Source organism: Empidonax traillii, unplaced genomic scaffold (assembly GCF_003031625.1).
Source record: "Empidonax traillii isolate 1590-97213 ecotype Southwest subspecies unplaced genomic scaffold, ASM303162v1 scaffold65:size4453928, whole genome shotgun sequence".
Lineage (NCBI taxonomy): Eukaryota > Metazoa > Chordata > Aves > Passeriformes > Tyrannidae > Empidonax > Empidonax traillii.
This window is the reverse complement of record NW_020955258.1, coordinates 3,918,407-3,944,796: the sequence shown is the minus strand read 5'-3', so window position 1 is coordinate 3,944,796 and position 26,390 is coordinate 3,918,407. Positions and strand designations below refer to the sequence as shown.

At 37.1% G+C, this 26,390-nt stretch overlaps 1 protein-coding gene across 1 annotated transcript in view; it reads right to left on the bottom strand.

The window, feature by feature from the left end:
• Positions 1-26,189, bottom strand: part of CWC22 (CWC22 spliceosome associated protein homolog) — a 28,552-nt gene extending 2,363 nt beyond the window's left edge. Inside the window, exons 1-20 of the mRNA XM_027880086.1 lie at positions 26,105-26,189; positions 25,599-25,711; positions 22,837-22,904; positions 22,096-22,212; positions 21,742-21,999; positions 21,158-21,286; positions 19,501-19,669; positions 19,113-19,166; positions 18,094-18,229; positions 17,802-18,008; positions 17,619-17,681; positions 17,179-17,274; positions 16,112-16,193; positions 14,810-14,870; positions 6,737-6,814; positions 5,469-5,621; positions 4,442-4,569; positions 3,384-3,485; positions 3,080-3,276; positions 6-432 (exon numbers count right to left, since the gene is read on the bottom strand). Coding sequence (XP_027735887.1) covers positions 6-432; positions 3,080-3,276; positions 3,384-3,485; positions 4,442-4,569; positions 5,469-5,621; positions 6,737-6,814; positions 14,810-14,870; positions 16,112-16,193; positions 17,179-17,274; positions 17,619-17,681; positions 17,802-18,008; positions 18,094-18,229; positions 19,113-19,166; positions 19,501-19,669; positions 21,158-21,286; positions 21,742-21,999; positions 22,096-22,212; positions 22,837-22,904; positions 25,599-25,625 — 2,552 coding nt within the window. The 5' untranslated portion in view covers positions 25,626-25,711; positions 26,105-26,189. The remainder of the gene's footprint in view (positions 1-5; positions 433-3,079; positions 3,277-3,383; positions 3,486-4,441; positions 4,570-5,468; positions 5,622-6,736; positions 6,815-14,809; positions 14,871-16,111; positions 16,194-17,178; positions 17,275-17,618; positions 17,682-17,801; positions 18,009-18,093; positions 18,230-19,112; positions 19,167-19,500; positions 19,670-21,157; positions 21,287-21,741; positions 22,000-22,095; positions 22,213-22,836; positions 22,905-25,598; positions 25,712-26,104) is intronic.
• Between the last annotated feature and the right edge of the window lie 201 nt (positions 26,190-26,390).

Genomic DNA, 26,390 nt, shown 5'->3' with positions numbered 1-26,390 from the left:
GGTCATGTTCTCTCTCTCTGGATTTCGATCTTTCTCTTTTTCTACTGCGATGTCCATTATCTTTGCTCCAGTGTCTGTAATTTTCATCATCAGACAAAGAAGCTCTTCTGTCTGCTTTCTTAACTTTTGAATTACTGTGTTTATTTTCTAGATCCTTAGTTCTGTCATGGTTCTTATCTTTTCCACTATGGTAACCATCTCTGCCATTGGACTCATCTCTGTGATGATATTTAGACACATCATCTCTGTGTGATTCTCTTAAATGTCGGTGATTTCTTTCTGATTTGCTCTCAGTATCAGTTCTTTCCTCTTGATGCCTCCTTCCCATTTTCTTTTCAATGGATTTCCTTTTCCTTCCTTGCTTTTTCCTGGAAACTTTATTGGATTCTCTATTTTTCTTCTGCATTCTCCTTCTTCTGGTTTTAGAAACATCTGAAATTATAACAAATTATGGGACTAAGATTGCATTTTGATTTAATATATTTAACTTATTAAACTACAGAAAAATTTGTGGAGAGTTGTTTTTTTGTGTGCATGTATAAGGACAAAAGTTCCAAAATAATGAACTCCGATTTTTATCCCTTAGCTATCTGCAAGTGATGCCTGTCTTTTAAAAACCTCTCCCTGTCATCATCCTCTTGTTGACTTGATACAAAACAACCAGTCATAGGCTGTAAAATCACACATCAAAGCACTCTCACAAATAATGTGTTTTTTTTTTTTTTTAGGAAGATGACCTTCCCAGACTATCCAGTCTCAAAATCATTTACTTTTCCTGGAAAAGCTTCTCAGTCAATGGAGATTAAAAACAGCAGATGGGGAAAAATCTCCAACATTATTCTATGAGGAAATAGAGGGATGACGAAATGGCTTGAGATAATGGTACTGCAGCAATATAACAATGGCCCTCAGACTCAGTTTTTCAGGATGAGCAGTGACAGCTTCGTCAACTAGATTAAAACTAACTTCTGTATTTCTAAATACACAGCAATGCTCGTCTCAGTGGGAGAGGCCTTACCTTTCCTGTTTGCTCTCTATAAGGGACCTCCAGATTCCACTTGACAGTATTTATCACTAACTGCCATTTAGAGTAAGCATTAATTCACCTTATTGTATGAACTATAGTATCACATCAGCTTTTGAAAATATCACAGCCATAAACTGACTAGGACATGTAACATCTGAACTCTCCAGCAGTTGTCGTCTCATGTCTGAACTGAGGCTTTCTGACATTCTGATAAAATGCAATGATGGATCAATTCAGATACATTGTAATGCATTAAGTTTTTTAAAGAGTATTTTCCATACTATTTTACACCCACCAGAATGCAGAAGATGACCCTAGAAAGTAAACAGAAAAGGCCCAGCTGCTTTGATAACAGATAAATTTCATCCTCTGCTGGACTTGTTTTGGTTAGAGGTACCTCCCCAAAGTAGTGCTGAGCTGAGCTAGCTGATAAAGTCCCAAACATTAACTGGCATTAAGACAGTAATCTTTAATTTAGCTGTATGCTCAATTTCTCAGTTTCTAATTAGTAGTTTTTCTATTTTCCTCTTATACACTGCACTGTTAAAACATTGAAATACTGTACCACATTCCTCTGAAAAATGTCTTTTAACTCTTCCAAGTTATTTTATAGATTTAAAAGCTGCAAACACAGGAAGACTTGGAGTTATAACCAGTAATGTGCCTCAGCTAAGTTTACCATTAGAGTATAGTTATTTCCAATTAGTGTTTTGATCACTGTATTAAAGTACATAAGAACCTGAAAAGGAAAAGTGAAACCAGTATGCAAAGGTATCAAGTTTCAAATTTTAATGAATGTGTTCCTGAATGGAGAAAAGGCAAGTAGTAAAAGGGACGATCCTAAACTTGGAAAAGTAAGTGTTCACACTGGCAGACTGCAGACTCGGTTGGTTTGCCACTAAGGACATCCCCCTCTGGTTCCTATCAAGCAGCTCAGCAGAGCTGCAGCTGCCCACACAGGAGCCATCTGTCTCTGTGCTGAACCAGTCCCTCCTCTGACCCTATTTGACTGTGCCCTCCTCTAGTGCTGTCGTCATTAATGCGATTAGTGTGATGACACACAACCCAGACTCCTGTGCACTAAGATTGTGATGGAAAACTGAAGCGCATTTCCAAAGCATGAGCAGTTCACACTGTTTTTATGTTATAAATCAACACTTTCAATTCAAAGGCACATAATAAATCAAATTAACTTCGAATCAGCAAACCTCAGTACTGCAGGAAGTCATGCTGTGCTATCACCTGCTCATGTGTATATACGGGGGAGACTGCACACACTAACTCATACTGGCATGTACTTTAAAGACTAAGCAATGTTTATGACAATTCATACCAGATAAAGGTTCTACATCAGCAGGATGGTATAAGATGCTAAACACTAATTATAATGGATAAAAATACTAAGTTGTCAGCAAAAGCTAATTCTTCCTTGGAGATTTCTCTACAGACAAGAACCTTCAGAGTATTACCACACAAACTCTTCCTGAAGAAGAGGAATTAGAAATGGAGGCTCAGATGAAGAATAATATTTAAACACATTGCTAGAACTGAAGAGAGTAATTTCTGACTCACGAAGAAGAACATATTTACTGGGAAGGAAGGACACAAGTAGTATCAAGCTCATTCAGTCAAGCCAAGCAAAACAGAGTTGTAGACATTAGTCTCTACAGTTCACCAGTAAACATCTCACAGAGATATTAATAGGGAATGACTGTAATTCCTCCATCCTGCAATAAACTGAGATCATAGTAGTATTCAACAGGTATCAACTGTGTAAAAAAAGTAATCTACAAAACAATGTTTCTCAGACATTTAAGTCTCTAAAAGAGAGGCTCTCAGTTTTTCTAAATTCAAAAATAAATTTCCATGAGCAATATTTAATATTTTAAAGCTAAGTTAAAAGTTAATTGATCAGTTTATAAAGCAGAGAAATTAACACTGTTTATAGCCAGATTTTCTTCAAAACAAGTATATATAGAAACAGAAATAAACAGATGTAAATAAACAGAAGTAAAAAAAAAGGAAATAGTTATGCAGCTAGTGTTTAAATACCTGAGTCACTGCTGCTGTCACTGCTAGATGAGGAGTCACTGCTGCTGGATGACTCTGAGCTAGTACTGCTGCTATCAGAATCAGAATCTGAGGAAGAGTCTGTCTCTGAAGATGAAGAGGAATCTGATGATTCAACATTTTGCTTCTGTGTCATAATCAACTTTGGTGCATTTTTAAGATGCTCCCGTAATTCATCCCTAATTAGCAAAAAAAAAAAAAAAATGTTTTTCAATTTTATTTTTTTGTTTGCAGGGGGGAGGGAAGATGAAGAAAGTGAATATCAAATCAGACTAGTGTTCCTCACGTTAGTCCTCCAAGGCCAATTGAAGTGAAGAAATTGATGGCAAAGCGAGTGTTTCTTGGGTTATCCCGAGGCATTAATCCCTCAAAGAACGGCTGCAGTGTCCTGATGGAAACAAACATCTAAATTAAACACCATGCCAGCTCAGCACTCACTGACATCAAGAAACTGAAAAAACAAAATTGCATGGATCTCTAAAGGAGAGCAGGTTTTCTCTTCATGCATTTTTCAAGACTTTCATTGTTTGCACCTATGATGCATCTAATCAAACGCTATTTAAAAACTTGCTCTTTTATGAAAAGCAAACTTCTTCACACACAGAATTGCTACATACTGACAGATCATGTGAAGCCCTTAAGTGACTTGTAAAATTGCAGCGGCCCGTGACAGCAAAGGATAACGTGCACTGACGGAGAAGGTCAAAGACGTAGGTACCTATGTTGAAACCCCATTATACAGGGCCTTAAGTATTACTTGTTTCAAATTTAAGTTTACAAGAGCTAAATCATCTACCTAATTCTTTATCATACATAGAAAAATGCCAACTTAGAGAAAATAGCTCAAGTAATTGAAATTAACATTGCCAGAATGCAATGCATTAAATCCCATACAGAGTTAAAAGAATATGTTATTTATACTACACTTAAAGATAAGCCACTGATCCTAGAAAACCTGTTACTAATATTTGTGTGTTTTTTTTCTAATTTTTGTCAGAAAAAGAAGACATAGTAACATTTAATATGCAGCTATATAGCTGACAGTATATAAAAAAAAGACTCACACTTGGAAAATTCTTACAAAAAGCTGAATATCATTATGGTGGAGGGGAGAGGGAGAAGAGAGATCTTGCCAACAGTCATGCACATACTTGAATGCAAAATGATGGCAATACACTCAGCTTAATATGACTCTCTGCAATGACTAAATCTACAATTGATCTTATTCTTGAAGCACTGCAGCTACAGAACCCAGTTCAACTTGAACAGAGAGTTCTTATCTGTACTTTTTCAGATAAAGGAACTCATTAAATTTAGAGTTTTGAAAATAAAATTTCTACTTACTCATCTTTTAATCTTGCATTTAAATTAGGAAGTCCCATATATTCACTGAGTTCCTGAAAGAATATTTTGACAAAAATTCTACTGGAGGACGTGGTAGTTTCTTCACTCAGTATTATACATTCAAGGACCTGAAAACATTCAGAATAACATAAACCTTTAAATAAAAGAATGTATGTTTAAACTTATCTTAAAAATGTTGTTAGAAATAACTAGTAAAGACTGATTTTTATTTCTTTTTTTTTTTCAAAAGACCACGAATTCTATGATTCCTAGTCAAGATTTTCTCAAAAATTCTTTTCTAGCACCTGGGAGTAGCTTCTGATTATATTTATGTTAATAATTCTTCAAGGATTTGTTTTATCTACAAAAGTTCCATAAGAGAAAATCAGGTGTGTGAACTTTTGGGAAGTTAGAGATTTGGGACTTAAGTACAGAGGTAAAATATTTGGACTGACTTATGTGTGCCTGAAGAATGACAATTAGACTAGGCTATGAAACAAGAATAAATTACTTGAAAAGCAAAGTAACCTTATATTTACTTCTTCTTTTTTTAATGTTATTATATCTCACATATGTTATGATTTTAATGCTACTATATCTCAGAATGCAAGATTGTTTTATTTATTTGGTACTTAAATCATCAAATGACAGTACTTTTTAAATGTCTTAAAATTCTACACAACTGTATTTTTTCAGAAGATTAAAAGTTCAAAATTGTTTTCTAAAAGATGTACATTATAATCAACCAATTCCAGCTAAGTTCCATAAAGTGACATAAAGCTTAAATCAACTACTGAAAAATGGTGAGGAAGAATGATGATGTACAACGGGCAAAAAGAGGAGATGGAACCAACCAGAATTGTTCAACAGTGTCTGATACTTAACATAATCCAGTTTGCTACAAGTACAAGTAGCTCCAAATTGCAGAATAAATACTAGAACTAATACATTACATATTATTGTGGAGTACTGGAGATTAACTACTGAAAAAGAAATCTATGACAATAGCTCTTTGTTTTGAACTTACACTCCAGGGAATTGAATCAGTGTATAGTAGATGAGCAAACATCTTGGCAACATTTCTCAGTTTGTTCGTTTCCAAACGATGAATGGTATCATATTGTTCTTTGAAAATAGCTTCGAAGGATTCCATGTATTCTTTTTTTAACATGCAGAAACGCTGAGACAAAATTGTACAATTTAAACAACAGATTAAACAAAATACTAAATATGCAAATAACCTACACGTAAGTGACCTAATGGTGTGAATATTTACTGCAACATTTCCTTTTTAAATAACCCTTGGAGGAAGAGAAAACACATTCAAATGGATATATTTTATTGCTTTGAGCAGTTGTCAGAACAAGAAACTCATCTGCATTGCAAAGTAGTGATTATCAATTTTGAATTATCCAGCAATTTGTTTTACTTCTATACATCCAGTATTTTCACCAGATTTAACCCCACTTTTTTCATGACATTATTGAATAACTATTTCAATTTAGAGAAGCAGCGGGAAACACAGAGTTTAGGACATTTTGGATCTAAACATTCCAAAGAACATGGAAATAAAAGTTTATATTCATCTGAACATGCAGATTTGTCTGGTTAGTGCTTGGTAACTGACTGTCAGCAGATGGATTTCCTCGAGTACTGGATGACAAATAGAGATGAAAAAACCCACTCGCTTTCAGCATAACCTGCCCCCTTGAGAATACAAGTACTTCATCTTAACTCTTCAGATCTGTCAATATTACTGATAAGGAAAACCTAAGAAAGAAATCACTGCAACTAAATCAGCAGACAGTTACACAAAAACAGAGAATTAGCTGATTATTGAAAAGCAAACAAAACACTCACAGGCCCGGGAGAGTAACTATTCAATCTTGTGCTCTAAATTAGTCCTACTAAGCACTTCTGAAAGAAGTGGTAAATGAAAAGAGTCTCCAAAATTAATATTCAGCACTGTAAAAAGGTTCATAATACTTTTGTCTTTTTAGTACCATTTCTTTGCCACTGATTTATTGTTCTACCATAATGAGAAAAAAAGGAAGGAAAAATAAGCAACATTATAAAGGGAAAATGAGTTCTCTCATTCTGCATTCACTATGCTCATTAAAATCAAAATGTTAATTCAATGCACTAATACAATTAACTAACATAAGCATTTTCAGAATGATAAGAAAGGCTTTTAGTTTTATTTATCCGTTAAAACTTAAGTTTGACACACAAAAAGTAGAGTAAACCAATGAAATTTTCTATCATAAAGCATAAAAATCTGAAAACAGAACTCACCCCAGCCAGTAACCCGAAGAATTTCTCGTATGTTCTTTGCTGAGCACAGCAGTCAAGTATCATATTGCAGAGTTCTTTCTGGGTTATGGAAAACAAATATTTCTTTAGGTAAATTCACAGTAGCAGCAAACACCCCATCACTAAGAACCAAATAACTGAAGAAAGCCTTACACGGGAATGAGCTTTGAAACGAGCATTTACATAAAACTTCATGGGTGACACCAGTAGTTTTGTGAATTCCTCTGGGATGTGAATATGAACTTTTGCCCTTCAAATTTCCTCTAACACACTGTTTATCTAATTTAAAAAAAAAAAGTCAGAACTCATTTACAAACTGACTTTACCACAGTGAAAAAAGGAGATATAAGATAAAAGGTAAGGTTTTGAGGGCTTTTTTGGCGATTTTGTTTTTGTTTGTGTGTTGCTTGGTTTTTTTGAGTTTTGGATTTTTTTGTTTGTTTTAAATAGCATCAATTCCTGCATTTATAGGAAATGAAAACTCTTCACAACTTTCAAATGTCAAAATGGCTTAGAGACAAGCTATTTGAAAACGCCATGTGCACGGTTAGCAATGTATTTCGAAAATCCGAAATATCTATAGTTTTTGGTATATACTAATACCTTTATTCAGCTATAGTTTTCCTGACAAGCTTCTGCAAGCAGAAGGCTGCATTACAGTGCATTGCTTCAGTCCTGAGGGTGATGTTCAGAAAGACTAAACCTTGGGAGGCCAACATGCCTAGACTTACTCTATAACAAAGGGAATGAGAGGAACTTTTCTAAAGCAGCAGTTTTAGGCTTGTATTCAGAATCACCCTTTAGAAAAGCATCTCTCCTTGCCTAGGAAGAAGCAGAGGCAGCCTAACTAGATTAGTCTCCCAAAACTTCTGTGCATCCCCCATCAGCGACAGCCTGCCTTTCACTTTGCTGTCTCCATGGTGAACACAGATGTAAGCAACAGAAGATGCTCTCCTTCCCTTACACCAACTACCTGGAACAGTTAGTTCAGTCTTTCTGGAATATAGACTGACTGTTTGCCTTTCTCCTCCTCTCCCAAGAACCGGAGGGAAACACCCGGACGGATTGTGCTCTGTACCCTCATCTCTAGGACCAGCGCCCTCCACTGGCCGAGAGCAGTGAGCCAGGCAAGTAAGTCTACACAAGTTTAAAACCAAACTTATTCCCTGACCTACTACGTAAGTTACAGATTGTAATACAGCTAGGAATTGGTTTAGGGCATATTTGGAAACATTAATTAAGAAAAGTGAAAGAAGCACTTTTATATAAATTAACAGCCATGAAAAACACAATGCAACTGCACTGCAGTTTTTCCCCATTCCCTTTTTTTTTCTATTACTGTTTTCTCATTAAGACCAATTCCATAGCATAATCCAATTTATGACACTTCCAAATATGTTTCTGGCTATTAGCCACTGTATGTTTCATTATTAATTTCTCTTTAAACTAATACTAACACTCCCCTAAAAAAGGATGATTACAAGCATTTTGTTCTCACACCAATTTACTGTAGCATACACTACATTTCATATTCTCCCACTTGTGCCATTCCTTCAAGCATATATTCAGAAGAAACATTTTTGCCCATCATAAAAACAAAAAAAAAGGCCAACCATGCTGAAAAAGAAAAAAAATACCCCCTCAAATAACAAGGCAGTAATGTACCAAATAAACTTAGAGATGTGTTTAAAGGCATTCCTTTTAACACTGTCACACTCTGTTAGTGTGATGTATTAAAATGCATATTAACTTTTTATATCATCCCATTTTATAGGATTGCTGCAGTTAATCAGTTTTTAAACAATAAAAAGGGTAAAGTGCTGATGTCACTGTTAATAACATCAGGAAGACTTGAAAAACAAATTACTTTTCTTCCTCATCTTAAATGCAATTATAACATTGGTATCCCCTGTGGTTTACAGTAATTAAATATTTTAACATTTTAATTAAATATTACAAAGATTTCTAGGAGGGTGGCTTGAATAACCACATGCATGAAAATAGATTTTCCCGTAAAGACATTCCTTGCTAGTGTTATCTAAACAACTCGAGGCTAAGTCTAGAGTAACTGTCTTCCAGATTTAAAATTAACAAACTTTACAATTATTTAATTGCTTTTTGAGAGATGTGACAAGTTCAGACAGCAATTCCAGCTTAATTTCCAGCTTCAAAGGTTAGTTAACTCATTTCTGTACTCTCAATGATGTTTATGGCAGGAAGAGCCTCTGTTATTTAGCCCATCACTTGTTTTGAAGAATGTAATGAATTTGTTCCGCAGTTTTACAGGCAATTCATATACTGTGGTGTTCAACAATTTTCATTCAATGCTCAACAAGTGACTTCAGCTTAGCTAAGAAAATTTGTACAGCTATCCAATCATGAAATAAACCACTTCAAAAATACCTGACATCTCATCCAGATGGTGACTGATCTTTTGTGAAGATCTTGAATTTATTATTATATCATGGATAACAACAGCACTTCCCAAAACTACTAAAACAGAAGATAAAGAGAAAAGCTCCCTCAAAATGCACTGCACTTCTCACACTTCTCCCTGAATGTTTCCAACTAGCTCTTACCCAAACACAGCAATGGTTTAGATGAACCACGCTTCCACCTAACATCAAGTATCATCACACATTTGAAGATGCTAAAGGGTAAGCCAGGAAAAGACGGAAAAATTGGACTTGTTCTTTTTCTCAGTTTTACCATATTAAAAACAAGCACACCCTGCCCAGTCTATATGCTCTCAGCCTCATTTTTTAGCAATTTCTTTAAGATTTACATTCAGCTAAGACTGGAATTTTGGAGCTGCCCCATAGGCTGAGGAGATCTCCTCCATGAGGAGTCTCTACTCCCCTCCCTATCTGGCAGGGATGCCATTTGCAGCTCCCCTCCCTTGCCAGCCCCACAGCTCTGTTCATCCATTGCATACACGAACTGAAGCCACCTCGAGACATCCCCACCCAGTAAGGTAATGTGGCTTCTTAAAGTAGAGAACTATCAATGCCAACCCTTGGTTTCTAAGAGTTTCTTCGCAGAACTAAAGGAATTGATTTGCTGGGAGCAAACCTAGTGAAGGAAACAGGTTCATTTAAATCAATGTGAAATTCGAATTATGTGAAATAAGTGCCTTGCATTTTGTAGATCTGCACTGCTTTTACAGATGCTAAATTTTTCCATTTTTCTCTTTCATTTCACTGAAGTGTATTTTACTCCCTCCGACTACCCTAAAGCTTTGCTTACTGCTCTATATTCTAATATGTGTAACAATCACACAGGCCTATTTTTCCAGCATCTCTGCTCTTTTTCTTCCTTATTTGTCAAATTATGACATGGAGCCAAGGTTGGCAAAGCTATGGAAGGTGTTTCAGCAGCAGGTGGCCTCTTGGCAAACTATGCAGTGCTTTTGGCAGCTACTACACTGTCTCCAGGTCGGTCCCCTGGTCAGCTAACAGTCTTCCTCAATTTTTGTCCCTTTATTTACCATTGTTTACCCCAACTTGTTCTATGTTTAGAGCAACATATGCTTAAATTGAATATGGTAAACAAAAATCTCGCATACATCAGACTTAACATTTCACACAGGAATCATTAACTGGATACAAGGACAGATATATTTTTAATTCTTGTTGCTATAAGTCTGCAACACATAAACACACACAAAAGAGTTTGGTGAAATAGCACATAAAAGCCCCACAAGTATTTCTTTCCACCTGAAGGCTACACATGCAAAACATCATTTTAAGTGATTCCACTGAGGTAATCTGAGCAATTCCATCTCCTTAGGTTAAATGCATGCATACATACATGCTTGGAAGATCAAAGTCTAGTCAGAATTCTAGCTAATGCCTAATCAGTAATACACAAATACAGCCTAACTCTGTATGGATTCTATACCTTGATTTTGTAAACATGAACATATACCACAATACGGCATGTACATGCTTTTTTTTTAATTGGTAAATTATGAAAATTCAGACTGATTCCACATCTCAGGCCCATGAAAAGTCCTGCTTCAGAAGATAGGAAACCTACCTGAGGATGAGCACCTTTTACAGGTAATAGCAACTCTGTGAACCAATCACGGTGCAGATGCCAAACCTACCAGTTGCAACACCCTCCAATCAGAAAGCAATGAATCTAAGAAATCATCCATTTGACCTGAACAGAATTATCAGCTTTAGACCATCCCGCTCTACACCAGAGTTTCCTGAACTACATTTTCACTGAATGTCAAGTCAACATAAGTACTTCTGTTATCTTCAAGACTCAATGCATAAGTAAAGCAAGAGACACACTCCCACACCTCAAACTAGGGTTACTTTGAGCAAGTGACACCATCTTGTAAAAATGAAGATGTGTCAGATGCACGCATAATTCTTTCAAGAAGGCTGTGCCTACAATAACTTTTCTCATTTCAAGGAAAAAGAGAAATAAATTATCCCATGACCCATCACTTTTGTCTAGGATATCCACACTGGGGGGCAGACAGAGAAGAGGCTTTAACTTGAGTGAAGTTTCAAGCACTGCTGTATACAAATGTAGTTCTAATCACAACCAAAAAATGGAAAAAAAGCCTAAAAGCCAAACCCTTTTAGGCACACTTTCAAAAAGCAAGAACAGTGTATGGTTGGTTTAATTTTTTTGGCTGTCCCCACCACTCTTGAGGGACACTGGGCAACAAGTCATGACATTTCCATCTTCAAAAAAAAAGAAAGAAAAAAGGAAAAAAACCCTATATTCCTAATGTATGTTTTTTTAAAGAAGGATCAATTCTATATCTAAGCAGTTGTCACTTCTGCATACTCTTTTATTAATAACGGTTAGGAAACTGAACTCTTTGGGTTTTTTTTAACTAAAAATGACAGAAACAGAAATGTACTCCCTCCAAGACCAGAGGCAACAAAAATCTGTTCAAGGTAAGCATAATGTAAAAAGTCTATTTCTGACATTTCAGTAGGGTTTGTTTGTTTGCCTTCCTCATAGTTCAGAAGCCAGAACAACTGGTAATACCATACTCCAACTACAGTTTCAATTTATTTAAATTGTCTTCTTTAGTAATGCATGGGATTAATGTAGCTTCAACAAAGAAAATAGTACTTTTTAAAAAAGGAGAAACTGTGTTCTCTGCCAAGACTGAGCATATGTCCAAAAAAGCAACTTCAAGGCTTATTTAGAACAGCTTCTCACAGGCTGTAGTACAGATTACAACAAAGCTTTTCAACTTTTGATCTGCAGCTTTCAGTTGGGTCTAAGTAACATGAATAAAAGCAAACCTACTCCTAGAAAATTTATGTGGAAAAGAAAGAATTTCAACTCTTTGAATGTTTTTCCTCCTTAAAAAATATAATTAGAGGACTGTTGACATCGCCCTCAGCAGCTGGTACTAAACTGCAATGCCAAAAAGAAGTATTATGTTGTTCTAGTCTGTAGATTATCCATTTGAACCTTAATCCTCTTTGTGCAAGTCAGAGCTGTGCGACAGATCCATTACTGGTATTAAGCACACAAACACTTGTGTTGCACAGCAGTTAATGAAGCTTTCTGTAAAACAGACCATAAAAGAAAAAGGTGCTTTATGGTTAAAAAACTAATAGTAAAGAATTATAGAATCACTAAGGTTGGAAAATACCTCTAAGATCAAGTCCAACCACTAACCCAGCACCATCGTGTTCTCCACTAGATTATACCCTCAAGTGCCACATAGACACATCTTTTGAACACTTCCAGGGATGGTGATTCTACCACTTCCCTGGGTAGTTTGTTTCAATAACTGACCAACCTTTTACTGCAGAAATTGTTCCTACCATCTAAGCTAAATTTCTTCAGGTGGAACTTGAGGCCATTTCTTCTGGTCCTGTCCCACCTCACTACAACCTCCTTTTGGGTACTTGTACAGAGTGATAAGGTCCCCTTTGAGCCTCCTCTTCTCCAGACTAAGCAACTCCAGCTCCCTCAGCCACACACAGCACTAAAGGTGTGACCTCAGCAGTGCCAAGTACAGGGGGACAATCACTTCCCTGGCCCTGCTGGCCACTCTATTGCTGATACAGGCCAGGATGTCATTGGCCTTGGCCACTTGGGCACGTGCTGCTCCCATCCAGCCAGCTGTTGACCAGCACCGCCAAGTCCTTTTTTCCCGGGCAGCTTTCCAGCCGCTCTTTCCCAGCCTGTTGCGCTGCCTGGGGTTGTTGTGGCCCAAGTACAGGACTTGTCAGTTTAACTTATTGAACCTCACACTGCTGGCCCTGGCCCATCCATCCATCGTGTCCAGATCCCTCTGCCTTCCTGCTCTCCTGCAGATCAACACTCCTGCCCAACTTGGTGTCATCTGCAAACTTACTAATGGTTTATTTTAATAATGAAGGCAGGGGGAATTGGTTCAATAAAGGTTTCAACCTGAAGATACTAGCTTGAAAGAATAAAAGATGATTTTCCTAGTTTAAAAACTGGCAGTTAATTTAAACAAATTTCCTCCTAAGTGCATTCAGTTTTTTTTTATCCACATGGACAGACTTGAGCCTCATAAATCCTTGAATAATTTCATTGCCCATAACTGCTTATTCTTTCTGCTCTCTCAACGACCACGAAGCATCTTCTTTGTTTCTTTTTGCCCCCAAAAACGAGCTTAGTTCTATACAATGAGCAAGTCAAAGCTCTCACATCTTTGGTTAAATGAGGTGAAGAGTAATTACAATTATTAGAGAAAAAAAGGAATCAGCACAAAGAAGAGGCCTCATGTGATAAGAAGATGCAGTTTTGCAACATTTTTGGACCTTGAATTGCAGTAATTCCTATAACTAGTACTGAATAGTAGGGTCATACTACTTGTTGGGGTTTTCTTCCTTCCCCTACGAAATTTACTTTTTCTGAGCAGATTTTGCTAACAGAAGTTAGGAGTTGACAGAGACTGCCATGATATGAAATACCAGTTTTCTGAGCAGTTATCAAACAAGCAGGTAGTGTTATGCACTATGACTGTTATATGACGTACATATATTCTAGAATGTTAGCTCTATTCTTTAGAGCTGAATTGATTTGCCAGAAATTTTTTTTCTCTTTAGAATTCTTCAGGTTATGCTTCACTGAGAATTACAACCTTGTGCATGCTTAGGATTGCACTTCAAGCACAGAATTAGAGAACTAGACAAAAAGGTCTTAGTTTACTTCCATTTAAATTGCTTAATAACAAAATAAAACAAAAATTGAAAAACTGATGGGCAAACCAGTTCTCAAGGAGCACCTAACCATAGCCCAGACCTCCCCTCACTAGTGTTATACCAATAATGTTACTTACTACATACATTGTTTCAAATAAAACTGATCATTAAAGCCACAAGGAAATTAACAACTCTCTCCAATGCAACTCCCATGATGATAGCTTACAGCTGACTGAAAAGCTGTTTATAAAATTAGATGGGTATTTACATTCTACCAATGTAAATATATTCTACCAATATCAAATATAAGTACCAGATTAAGAACAACTTCCTTTACTTGAAAACATACCAATTGTATTGATCTTACAGAATCTGAAAACAAAACAGCTTATATCTGATAATCTACAAGTTACAGCAATCATACTAAAAACTGCTTTAATTCAATACACTGTTTATTCAAAGAAGACTGTGAAAGCAACAAATCACCACACTCTTTTAGCACTATGCTAAATTTCAAACCCCAGTGATAAAGTCTACAACTGTCTGCAAATATTTTCAACCCCACCTTCTTTCAGAGACAGAACTCTGACTGCCACACTGCAGTATTCTTGTCACAGGATAAAAGTTTCAACAGTTTCAACAACAGACCTTTTCAAACAGCAAACATTTGGGTTGCTTGACAGAAAAGAGCAAATGCATAAGACAAATTGCTTATGAAATATGTGTCAGTCTATTTGCTCTAAAGGTCATGAAATTCATTTTGAGGAACAGCTGTAAGGAATCACTCATTCCTCTGGCTGCTACACAGACTAGGTCCCAGAACACGAGCAAGGATTTTAGATACTACCATTGTACTATTTCTTAATAAAAAAGAGTAAGAAACAAGGCTTACAGTCTGACTTTCAGGAAAGTCCATCTTCAGCAGTTTGTGAGCACATTCTTCAAAGTCTAAGCTGAATAGAAAAAATACTTCTCATTATCTGTGCAATATATGCCATACTAAAAAAATTTCAGAATTATATTAAGATTGATCGTTGGTGCTGAAACTTCCAACTGTTTGGAAATAAAGTATCTCAGCTGTTTAACTTGATGGGGTTTTATTGTTGTTGGGGGGGGGATAATATTTCTTGCGTTTGTCTCTGAAAATTCATCCGAATTGATTACATTTGTGAACCATCTAAAAACAAGATTACTCAAGTCATTATTATTACATCATCTTACAAAACGACATAAAACATAAAAAAGGAGCTCATTTTGCACATCCTGAAACAGTCTGAAATGCAAGCACTGCACATAAGATCCAAAGGCAGTATATATATATCACACTCTCCTCTTTACGCTCCTGTTCTGAAAGCCTTTAGCTACCCACAGTACCTCCTCCCACCCAAGTAAAAGACAAAGTTCAGTATGGCAAGAAACTATTTAACAGCAACTTTGAGAAACATAATAGCCTTCCATACCTCTCAGTATGGTATTAATTCATATGTCTAATGATCAATACCACAACTACATTACCACACTCCTCATGTAGGTTCAGACCTGCAGAGTATTATGAGCCATGCCTACTTTTAATGACAGTGGCAATTCAGTGGCATGCAACAGATCAATCTCCCCTCTCATCCCGGTGAGACAGGAGCTATAATACCATGTTTTGATCATCTGTGCCACGTACTGCAAGGGGATTTCATTCTCAAGACAACTTCAAATAGGTACACTTCAGGGTTGGTATCTGTATACTTGTTTTTCAAGCAATACAGAAGTTAACAGGCCTAAGGAGAATCGCACTGCAGAACTCCTCCCAGAAGTGGAGAAAATCTGCTGCATTTCTAAGTTTGTCTAAATTTTTTCATAAATTCTTAAAATGCTATATAATCTAAAGATCACTGACTTTCTTCACTGAGAAAATTCTGATTACAACAACAGTCATAGAAACGTCCCAGTTCACTACTCAAAACATTTTGAAACAAACAAGATATTTCTGAGAAAGAGAATTTGAGTATCCATTTCAAAACAGTCTGCTTTACATAGTCAGGTCAGGCTCCATAACGAACAGTTCCCTACTTTGTTGTTTTTTTGTTTTTGTTTTTTTTTTTCTAAATTTTGTATTAAGAAAAAACTTTAAAAGGAAGAGAACCACAGTTCACCCATTTCAAAAGAACTCCACTTACAGGTGTACAAATCATATTACATTTACCTCGACTGAATAGCAAGATAAATTGTACGACGGAAGGAGACCAGGTTAATTTCTGTTTTGTCATGAACAGTAACTTTTTGGCCTGGAAAATAAAAACATGGTTTTATAAAGAGCAAAACATTAAGGAAGATATATGTAGCAATCTCTTAGCAGAGCTCTATTTATTATTTACTGCACCTGTAGCGCCCTATTTTTCTTGAAATATTTAGGGCTGCTTATCATGTTTATGTATTTTTTTAATCTTTATTTTTAAAGATAATGAAAAAATTAGAAATCGTTATTTGCTTCATCTAACATGAAAATATTTAGATACCCTTTTAACAGGGTAATTCTACTCTTAAATTCCTCTTTTAAAGACTTTTCAGGTGACTTAGTTACTGCAACCTCTGAGTTTAATATTTCTTGTCTACATTATTAGCAACCTATTTTCTGCACAATTTATCTATACAATGTTTTATGTGGCACCCCTGATTTAAACAGGTGATTCTTAGTTTCTGTTATGTGTAGGATCTATGTTACATCATTCTGCAAAGCTCTGTTTCGTCCTGCAGTAAGTGCAGAAAAATCTGTTCTGAACCAAGCCATTCTGTGAACACTCATTTGTAAGGTATTCACTACTCCTTCAGTCTCTTCAAGTTTGAAGCATAAATGATGAAAGGTTATGTGAATGATCATACTTTACATCAGCCTGCAAGCTCTGCTCTTCTGTGAAATACCCCAGCAAGCTGGTAAGGAAATCCATTACTGCTATTCCACAAGAACAATACTTGACTGCCTTTTCAATTACTCATGCAGTCTGCACAAACACTGTTTGCAAGGCTTTTCTCACAGAGAACTGATACGTCAAGAATAACTGGGCAAAGTTGCTTTTCTGTTTTTGCCTGTGTTGAATGCTTTCTTTAAGACAATTACTTTTATACTATTTGCTAGTAAACACTTAGATCTGAGAATAAGGTGAAAACACCCCTTAATATTTGAGCATCTTAGTTTTGCAAAACATCTAAGAAGGTAAGCTTTCCCATTTCATCTACAATCAATCACTAGTAAGGTGCCAGTTATGCACTTACCATCTTCATCCTCTTCTTCATCTTCTTCTTCATCTTCCTCGCTACTTCCAGCTTCTTGATCTCCTTCAGATTCAGTGTCACCTTCATCAAGAATTTCTGAAAGAGGAGTATCACAGATTATTAAGGAATATAAATCACAATATTTTCATTACAAAAAAAACCCTGATCCAACACATAAAGAGTGAAAGGATATCTTAGGTGGAGAATGTGGCAGAAGCAAAAAACCAAAACAACACTGAATAGCAGGAACACAATGATGACCTGAATGACAGTTGCTTAGGACAGAAATACCCCCACTGCTGAATGACAGTGCTTAGGACAGAAATACCCCCACTGTTAAAGAATAAGGCTGGCAACAACAGTTGGATAAAGAAATGCCACAGGTAAGTTAAGTACACAAACATCACATATAAAATGTGTATGCACATGAATACCCCTACCTTTCTTCAGTGTTTTGTATTTCTCTTCATTTTCCATAAAGTTCGGATCCATCTTGAAAACATCTTTAGAACAAAAGAGAATCTTTATTTAAAATACAAATTGAAGAAAACAGCGAATATTTAATCTTGATTTTGTTTTCTCAGGAAATGCAGTCACAGAATTATCTTCCATTTCTAACTTACTAAGAACATCCTCTGGGTTGTAGTCATCTTCTAATGGCAACATATGAGTAAACTGATCCTCCTCTTCAACTAGATCTAATCCCTCTGGAATAATTGGATGATCCTTGAAGCCATCCTTCCGTACAGCAAACATGACTTCTATCATATACTGAACACGCATATCAATTTTAGATTCATGCAGAATGTGTCGAAGACGGTCAAAGATTGCTTTGGAAAAGAAAGAAATGTAAATATGAAAAAGATTTACTAAATACAAATGACAAAAAGGCGTGTTTTGGCTAACTATACTTACCATTAATACCTCTAGGAGAAACTTCTGTTAATTTTAGCCCACTCTCTTTAATAAATCCAATTGCTACTTCAATACTGTCATCAGTAGGCCTTTCAAGGAGCAAAGTTAGCATTTCCAAACACAAAACCTCATGAGCCTATGAAAGAAATATCAGCAATTAATTAGAATGCACAATGTTACACTATCATCACAATGATTTACTGGACAGATCTGTACAGACTTTGAGGATGTCACAACACACTAATCACACACACAAGGCAACAGTAGTAGGACAAAGCTGCTTAAGATGAAGTCCAAATTCAAAGAGTTTTACTATCTCTATTTATACCAACTTCATAGTAAATGTGACTCTGCTATTGAACAAGCAAGCAATGAAAAACTTTGCCATTAAAAAAAAAATATAATGCCTTTCCAAGAAACAAATAAACCAGCACTTGCATTACAGAAACTAGTTCTAAGTGCATTTTGTCTATAAATACATCAGTTCTTCCAGGATTAGGCATATAAGCAAATGGCACATTTCGGATTAGCTTCCTCTTTACCAAAATGCTGTACATTCCCAAAGCATTCCTGAAACACTGCTTCTTGCCATTATTTAAACTTGAGTATCCTGATTTATCACACATAAACAAGGTGCATAGAGCTGGACACAAATTTGGTTTAGATGTAACCAAGTCCAGTTCCGCTTACACAAATGTTGCAAGAAAACTCTCTTTAAGATCTGTGGGACAGAGCCTCAGACGATCCTTGCTTTGCATCAAGACTTGTCCGAGCAGTAGCCCATGCATACATATGAAATCTGGGGAAGCTCTGGAGCATGAGTGTAATGATGAGTGATGATAACTGCACAAACAATGACCAACGTCTTTTCTAAAGAGGTCCTAACAACTTAGGGTAGGCACCACACTCAGGTTTTCAGGAACATTTAGAGCAGGGATTGCATGTTCACTCAGGCTACTGCTGCCTTAAAATTATCCATATATATGGTTTGGATTGAATAGAAACATGAAGTAACATACCACATTCTGATTCATCAAATGTGCGACAAATTTTGAAGATGTTAGACAGAGTTGCTGCAAAAGAAAGAAAAGAGGAAATTTTAATGTACGGAAAAAAATGTGTAGTTCAAACATACTATAGATTTGTGCATCTCACAATAAAATTAAGTCAGGAGTTGTTTGCAATTAGGACTGTAGACTTTTAAAAAGAAAAAAACCCCAAAACTATCACAGTATCAACCCAGAATAGGTTGTCAAACTTTCAGGATACTCTAATACTACTAAATGTACTAAAGACTGATCTCAACTAGTCTTAGCCGTGTCCTTTCAAGTATGTAATTCGACCACACTTGATACAGTTACACAGCAGGATTACAAGTTTCAGCATGTTGCTTCACATTTTACATACCTTGTCATTTCTGCGATATCCTTTGCGAAAATTTAGTATCAACCTCTTGAGAATCAATTCACCAATATTTGGAAACTTTGAATTGATAATTGCCACAAGAGCTGCATAAACATGAGTAAAAATCGGAGAGGCACTCTGAGCTTGCAAAATGGATCTAGACAGCAATCCCCTGTAAAAATAGATAGGTTTTAAGATTTTTCTGGTAATAAGACGTAGCATTTTTATTCAGTACTTATCACATAAAATAGTATTGTGCAGTTGGAATAACTGGAAGATACTAGATGGTCATTTTCAAAATGTTGTTTATCATGCCACAAATTGAGTTTGGCAAAACATGTTGTCCAGATCTGCGTGAACTCAGAAATTCTTACAATGGTACCTCATCTTTCATTAAATATTGTTCATTTAGAAATACAACTGAAAAAGTTAAGCATGCAAAGAGCCATCTTGTATCCTGCAATTATCCCTTCTTTAGCCCCAACTTAGGGGCTCATTATAAAACACTACTATTTAGAGCCTAAATGAAAGTAAACACAGGGCTCATGAGAATAGTTGTTTTATTATACTAATGATCCTTCCTACATATATTCCTACTTACTTTGGAATTGACAAATGGAATAGAACTCATTTCATACCAGTGCACAGAAGCAGAATATTTCCACTTTGAAACTATTAGTTACTTCTTTCTTACAAACTGAAACTGGTCTGTTTCAGTTCTTATTTATCCTCTACTTAAAAACATCAGAAAATGACTTGACAGCTAGGTAAAACTTCATGTCATTACTTTTAGATGCACCTTCGTGCAAATCTGGAAGTTGGACTTCAGTGTAAGAAGGAGAGAAGTGGAGCCATTTCCCACCTACATTACTTTGACATTTATAAATCAGACACAAAACCTTCCACAAGTATGTTCTACAGACATTCGGTAAGTTCATTTCCAAATTAAAATTCTATTGCTTGTGTGAAAATAATGTTTCGGAGACATGAAATGTGGGCAAGTAAAAAGCAGTCCAACAAGTCCCAGAGACTTCATTAATACTTTTATCAGGAATGACATTCAGAAACTACTTGCTCAGTCTCTAGATTTTACTTAACTCGTGTGTTGGTAGTTTGGTTTTGTGTGTTTAAACGGTAGCCAACCTAAGAAACCCATGCTCCTTAAGACTTGCAGATTTAACCCCTAATGACATCAAAATTAATGCAAGGAAAGTCACCACACAATACTTGCACAATCACCATGACCTAGTACTGAGCTCAAATAGCAAAATCATCTTTTCTCTACATTACAACAATAAACAACAAGGCAGGTAACTGTAGTAAAACTTGTATTGCCAAATGCTGACTGCAAGTATTATTTGTCCCAGAGAAAAAACATCCAGCACCACAAAAATAAACAGTCAGTGACAACCGTAAATTACAAGTCAAGTAAAACACATAGGGAAAACCTTTAAGAAGTAGTCACACTGTTTTATTCCACCAAGCATTCAATCCCTTTCCCAAGTAAGGGACTATTCTGCATAAGACAATATAGCCCAAGGTAATTTTAAAATCTGACCAGAACCCATACACTACACATAGCACACACTGTGCTGTACACATGAACAGCACACATAGTACCAGAAAAGCAAAAGAATTATTTTAAAATACTAAGACTTACCTTCCCCTAACAATATTTTCCTGAAGCAGCTCATGAATGATGTTTTCTATATTGGAAACGTTCACTTTATTGACAAGACCATTGATCGACTTCTTCAAGGCTTCCCAACTCATCCTCTGATATGCCAAGCTATTACAAAGGCATCACAAATTATTAATGCATAGATTTTAAGTAGCTCTAAGTAAATTTATATATACATATAAAACTAACATTCACATTGTCATTTCAGGAAAGAAAATATTCACTGCATAAACATGAAGATTAGTTCACATCTATACATTTAACTATTAGAAAATCACTGATACACCAAAATGTAATTGTGTGTAGATATGGTATAATCCAGTATGTTCAGCTTTCTATGCTGTTCCAAAAATTCCCTAGCTACATTCTGTATCCCACTTTGCCATTCACATTTTGCAGCAGAAGCAAGTACAATTTTAATCTGATTCTCTTATCTCTCTTCTGATAAAAATACACCTTCAAAACAATGATCACATCCCTTTAAATGGATCCCATTTTGCCAGCATTCTCTAAAACCCTTAAAAGTTTTGCTTTCAGCAAAAAAAAAGGCACTTTCAACTCACCTATTTTTATCAGTGATTTGCTCTTGCATCATCCTGAGCTTGGCAGGTGGAATATATGCACCACCTGTGCGAGTAAGGATTGGATCCACTTCTTCTTTTTTCTTCTTTGAAGGGGCCTCATCATGAGCCAGTGAGCTCTGAACTGTCGACCTCTCTGGACTCCTCCGATCAGGTGATGAATACCTTCTCTGCTTCCTCCGATCATATTCTCTCTCCTCCCATCTGTCATAGTGTCTATCTCTCCCCCTTTCCATTCTTCTAAAAAGAAACAAACACCCAAGGGTTTGTGAAAATTTTTCACATTTTATTCTTTACAATAAGCCTTTTATTACTGATAAAGAAACAGCTTGATACCTTCCATCTGAAGTTCTGTCATCATAGTATTCCCTTCTGGAATATTCCTGATCATATCTGCTGTCATCAGAGTATCTTCTCTTTCTGGGAGATGGAGACCCATCATGCTCCATATCCCTGCTTGCAACCCAAAACACAAAAATCCTTAGTAAAAGACTGAGAAAAGCAATGTATTGATATAACATCTACTTACAACACAACGTCACAATGCACAACTGTTCTAATTCTACAATTTGAGTTTCAATAAGCATCATTCAAATAAAAGAGTCTACTTTTATAATACTTTCTTGTCAGGAAAAAATTATCAAAAAATCAAAGTTCTGTAAAAGGAAGTTCCTCCTAGAATCTAAAATTAAATGCTAAATATTAATAACATTAAATACCAAAGGTAAATTCAGCCCCGTGCATTCACCTACTTTTGCTTGTGCAGCACAAAATCTTGCCCTAAAACGGCAATTGTGGTATCAGCAATATGTGAGTTCAAGTAAAAAGCAGGTATCTAATTTCCATTTTCAAGTCCCACGATAATTTAAATAAATGCTAATAATTTTTAAAGATTAAGTTCTAGTAATAAATCTATTTAATTACTGTTATATTGACATGCAAATATTTTATTAAACCTATACTTACTTTTCACTGCTCAGTTACGGTAATATAAAAAAAGAAACATAACCTGACGATTTTTTTAACTTCCCAAAATCAGTATTTATACAGAATTGAAAGGTATAAAACTCAGTGTACCTGTCCTCTGGAGACAAACTTTCTTGTCGGGAACTGTAGTTTTCCTTCCTTTCATGGCTAGAACCATGCTTTAAGAAACAAAGAAAAAAAAAAATCAACCCCAGCATGACTGTGAACACACACCTTCAGAACAAGGCATACCATGTCTTCAGTTCTCTACTCCTTTACAAGAAGGGTCACCAAATAAAGCTAGTGGCAGTCAGTTATGACAAGAGGAGCTGGTTCTACTAGTAACACGTAATTAAGAACTGGACTCCCTGCTACAGGATGCTGCAGATGCCAAATGCTTACATGGGTTCAAGACACTGGACAAACACTGGAAAAATCCAGGAGTTACCAAAAAAATTTATCTGGCACAGGAAGCTCCAAACACGTAGAGAGTGAGAGTGTATGTGGGCAAGTACTTTTATAATTGCCCTGTTCCTAAATTTTTCAAGCCATCTGCTGTCGATGACTGCTGGAGGCTAGAGTATATGGACCACTTCCCTGCTTCCTCCTTCCAAATGCCGTTTTCCTTTGTTGCATCACATGCAATACCATTAACAAAATTCCACCACTTCCTGTTTGAAGAGTGTCTTTCCTCTCTCCTAAAAACCCCCTTTATTGAGTAATTTCTCCCTATCTTCTCGCTTTTTACTAACCATGATTTATTTTCTCATGAGTCATTCCTAGTTTCATATATAAACACCGAAGTAACACTGTTCTATCTGGCAGATTTGCAGGATTGTTTGTCATACACACCTAAACAGTTCACACCAAATTCCATGGGCTGAACATGACATATGGAAGTATGGAGTCATACCCAGAAATCAGAGCATGACAGCATCTACAACATACACAGAAAGACATTTCTCAAGATGTTTTAAAACTACTTTGGTAGAGTTAAGAAGCAGCTTTTGTAATCTCAGTACTTTTATTCCAAAGGTCCTCTCTTCACTCAGAACATTATTTATCATTTTTCAAAACCATAATCTCATATTGCCACAGAGTGATTAACTGTGAAATAGGTAACACCTCACCTGATGCAGAAACTTAACACAAAGACTTGCTTGTGCCCCTTGACTGAACTTCCTGCAGGAATCCTCTCCTCCTTTGTTCAAGTGGCAATCTCTCCACCGACATGCTGGCAACGCTAGTTTTTCGCCCACCAGAGAACCAGTTAAAACTGCTTGTTACTAGAATACAATGACACCTGCTCCATAAACCAGGTGGTGGAGGTCACCCCAGACCAGGGTGGACTGTTACACCAATGATCTCCAAAATTTAATTGGGGAGTGTGTGTATATATACAAATAAATAATTGCATTTTTGAGGTCACTATAACAAATCATAGAATATTTCCTTTCTGAGGGTACATTTCTAATGCAGTATTAAAATTATACCCAGTATCATCTTGCCTGCATCAAGACAATGAAACAAACCCAACGCATTGTGTCATTTATTGGGAGAGGGCATCCCTATAAAAGTCAGTCCATCTGACAATTTAATTTTAGGGCAACCTAACCTTTGATGGCAAAGCTAGTACAAGAAATTCACATATTTTCTACCAGGTTTCTTTCCCCTTTCAATACTCATTTATGGGATTATACCATAGAGCAGATGACTGAATTCAAACTTAAGAAAAGTCCTTAAACTGTTTTTTTTTTCCCTGCCCAATAATATAATGCAAGTCTATATCTTAAGCTTCCAAGATAGTAGTCATAAAAATCTTTGAAAAACACAGAACATTTACTGTATTTAAATCCTATTTAGCAGATGGGAAGGAAGCAGTGGGTCTTTTTAGGATGATCTGTTCTCATGGGTTCAATATCCCCTGTCTTTGCCCAAGCAGAACCCAAACCACAAGGGTTCACAGAAATAAAACAATATAATGCCTGTCTCTGTATTTGGCCTTATCACATCTCCTTGCAAAAGCAGCTCTTTGCAAAAGAACTTGTTCCCCTCAGCTCTTTATAACCAGCCTTTCTGCCACAAATTAGCCTTCTTCCTTGTCCATTTTGATCAAAACTGAAAGTGTCCAAACAGTCCAAAACTCTTGCTAACTGGCTTATTTTAACAGATGAGGAAGCACTATCACAACCACCAAACTGGGAAAATAGCAGAAGCATCCCTATTAAAAGTCACTTCAGTCAGAAAAGTTGGATCCAAAAGGAAGCCTATGCAAGATCAAACTTCAGAAACACAGGCAGAGAAACACCTGTCCCAAATGCAGTGTACTGTACAAGCACGACATTTCTAAATGATAATTTAGAAAAATTAGGCTTAAAGTAAATTTTTTCTTCTTGCATTCCTGAGAAAATCACTCCTATCCATTCAGAAATGGACCATACAGCTGTTAAAATGAAAAGCTTCAGCATTCACAGGACGACATAAAGTTGCCAAATTAACTGCTCCTTACTGTTGCTTTATCTTTTCTTCCTAAGATCGTTACTAATCTTTTCCCACTCCTCCACGTCTACGTTCTCTGTTGAGCCATCATCATTCAGTCACTTTTGACCAATTACTTTTTCATTATATCCCACTAATATTCAGGACTTTCAGTGTTAGGACAACAGGTGCTAGAAATAGCTGTAATTTACTGACTCTTACAATAGTTCTTACTACTAACTTGTAGTATTTTTCTCGTAAACATCTACTGTCAATTACAGCTATTGCTTGCTTTGCATTCAGGAAGTTTAATGTAATATAACGTCAACTACAAACCTAATTACCAGTAACATGGGAATAATAAAACTCTACAGTTCAGGTTGGAGAACACTTACATTTACTTGTGTCACCCTGCTCTTCATCTTGACTTCCTGCTTATTTATGGAGTTCTGAACGTGCAGCAACGAGACAACCCAAGCTGGAATTCAGCATATGAAGAACATTTCACCTATAACACATATGACACAATCAAAAACCTTTCGACTGCACACGGTGCCGGAATCTGCACTTTTTATTTTGTTCTTTATGGCCACGCTTATATGGCTCCTTAAAACAGAACAAGCAGCCCCCCGACCCCAGCCTGTTCCGCTCTCTGGTGGTCACACAGGCCCTGTGGCAGGAGAGCGGCTGTGGAGCAGCACCGGGAGCTCACGGCCACAGCCGGGCCCGCAACCCACCGGCCAGGCCACGGTGGGGCTGCCGAGGTCCTGCCACCAACCCCGCCGCCCGTCTCCCGGCCCCGGTGCCCCCGTCCCGCCCGCGGCCTCCGCCCGCGGCCTCCACCCTCCGCGGAGCGCCCGCACGGCGAGGGAGGCCACGACCACCCGACTAGCGGGTGCACCTGGTCGGGCAGCGCCCGGGGGCTCCCCCTAGTCCCACGGGAAGGCGGTGAGGGCCGACCCGCGCACAGACGCTGCTTCCGCACAGCCCGCCCAGCCCGCACAGCCCACACACCGCAGCCCCCGCACCGCCCGGGCCCCTCTCCCGCACCTCCGGCTCCGCACCGCCACCAACCGCGTCACTTCCGGCAGCGCGCGGTGAGCGCGCGGGCCCGGCCGGTGGCCCGGCCCCGCCCAGCCCCGCCCCCGCGCGCACGCGGCCAGCCCCGCCCACGTCCGTCGCCATCT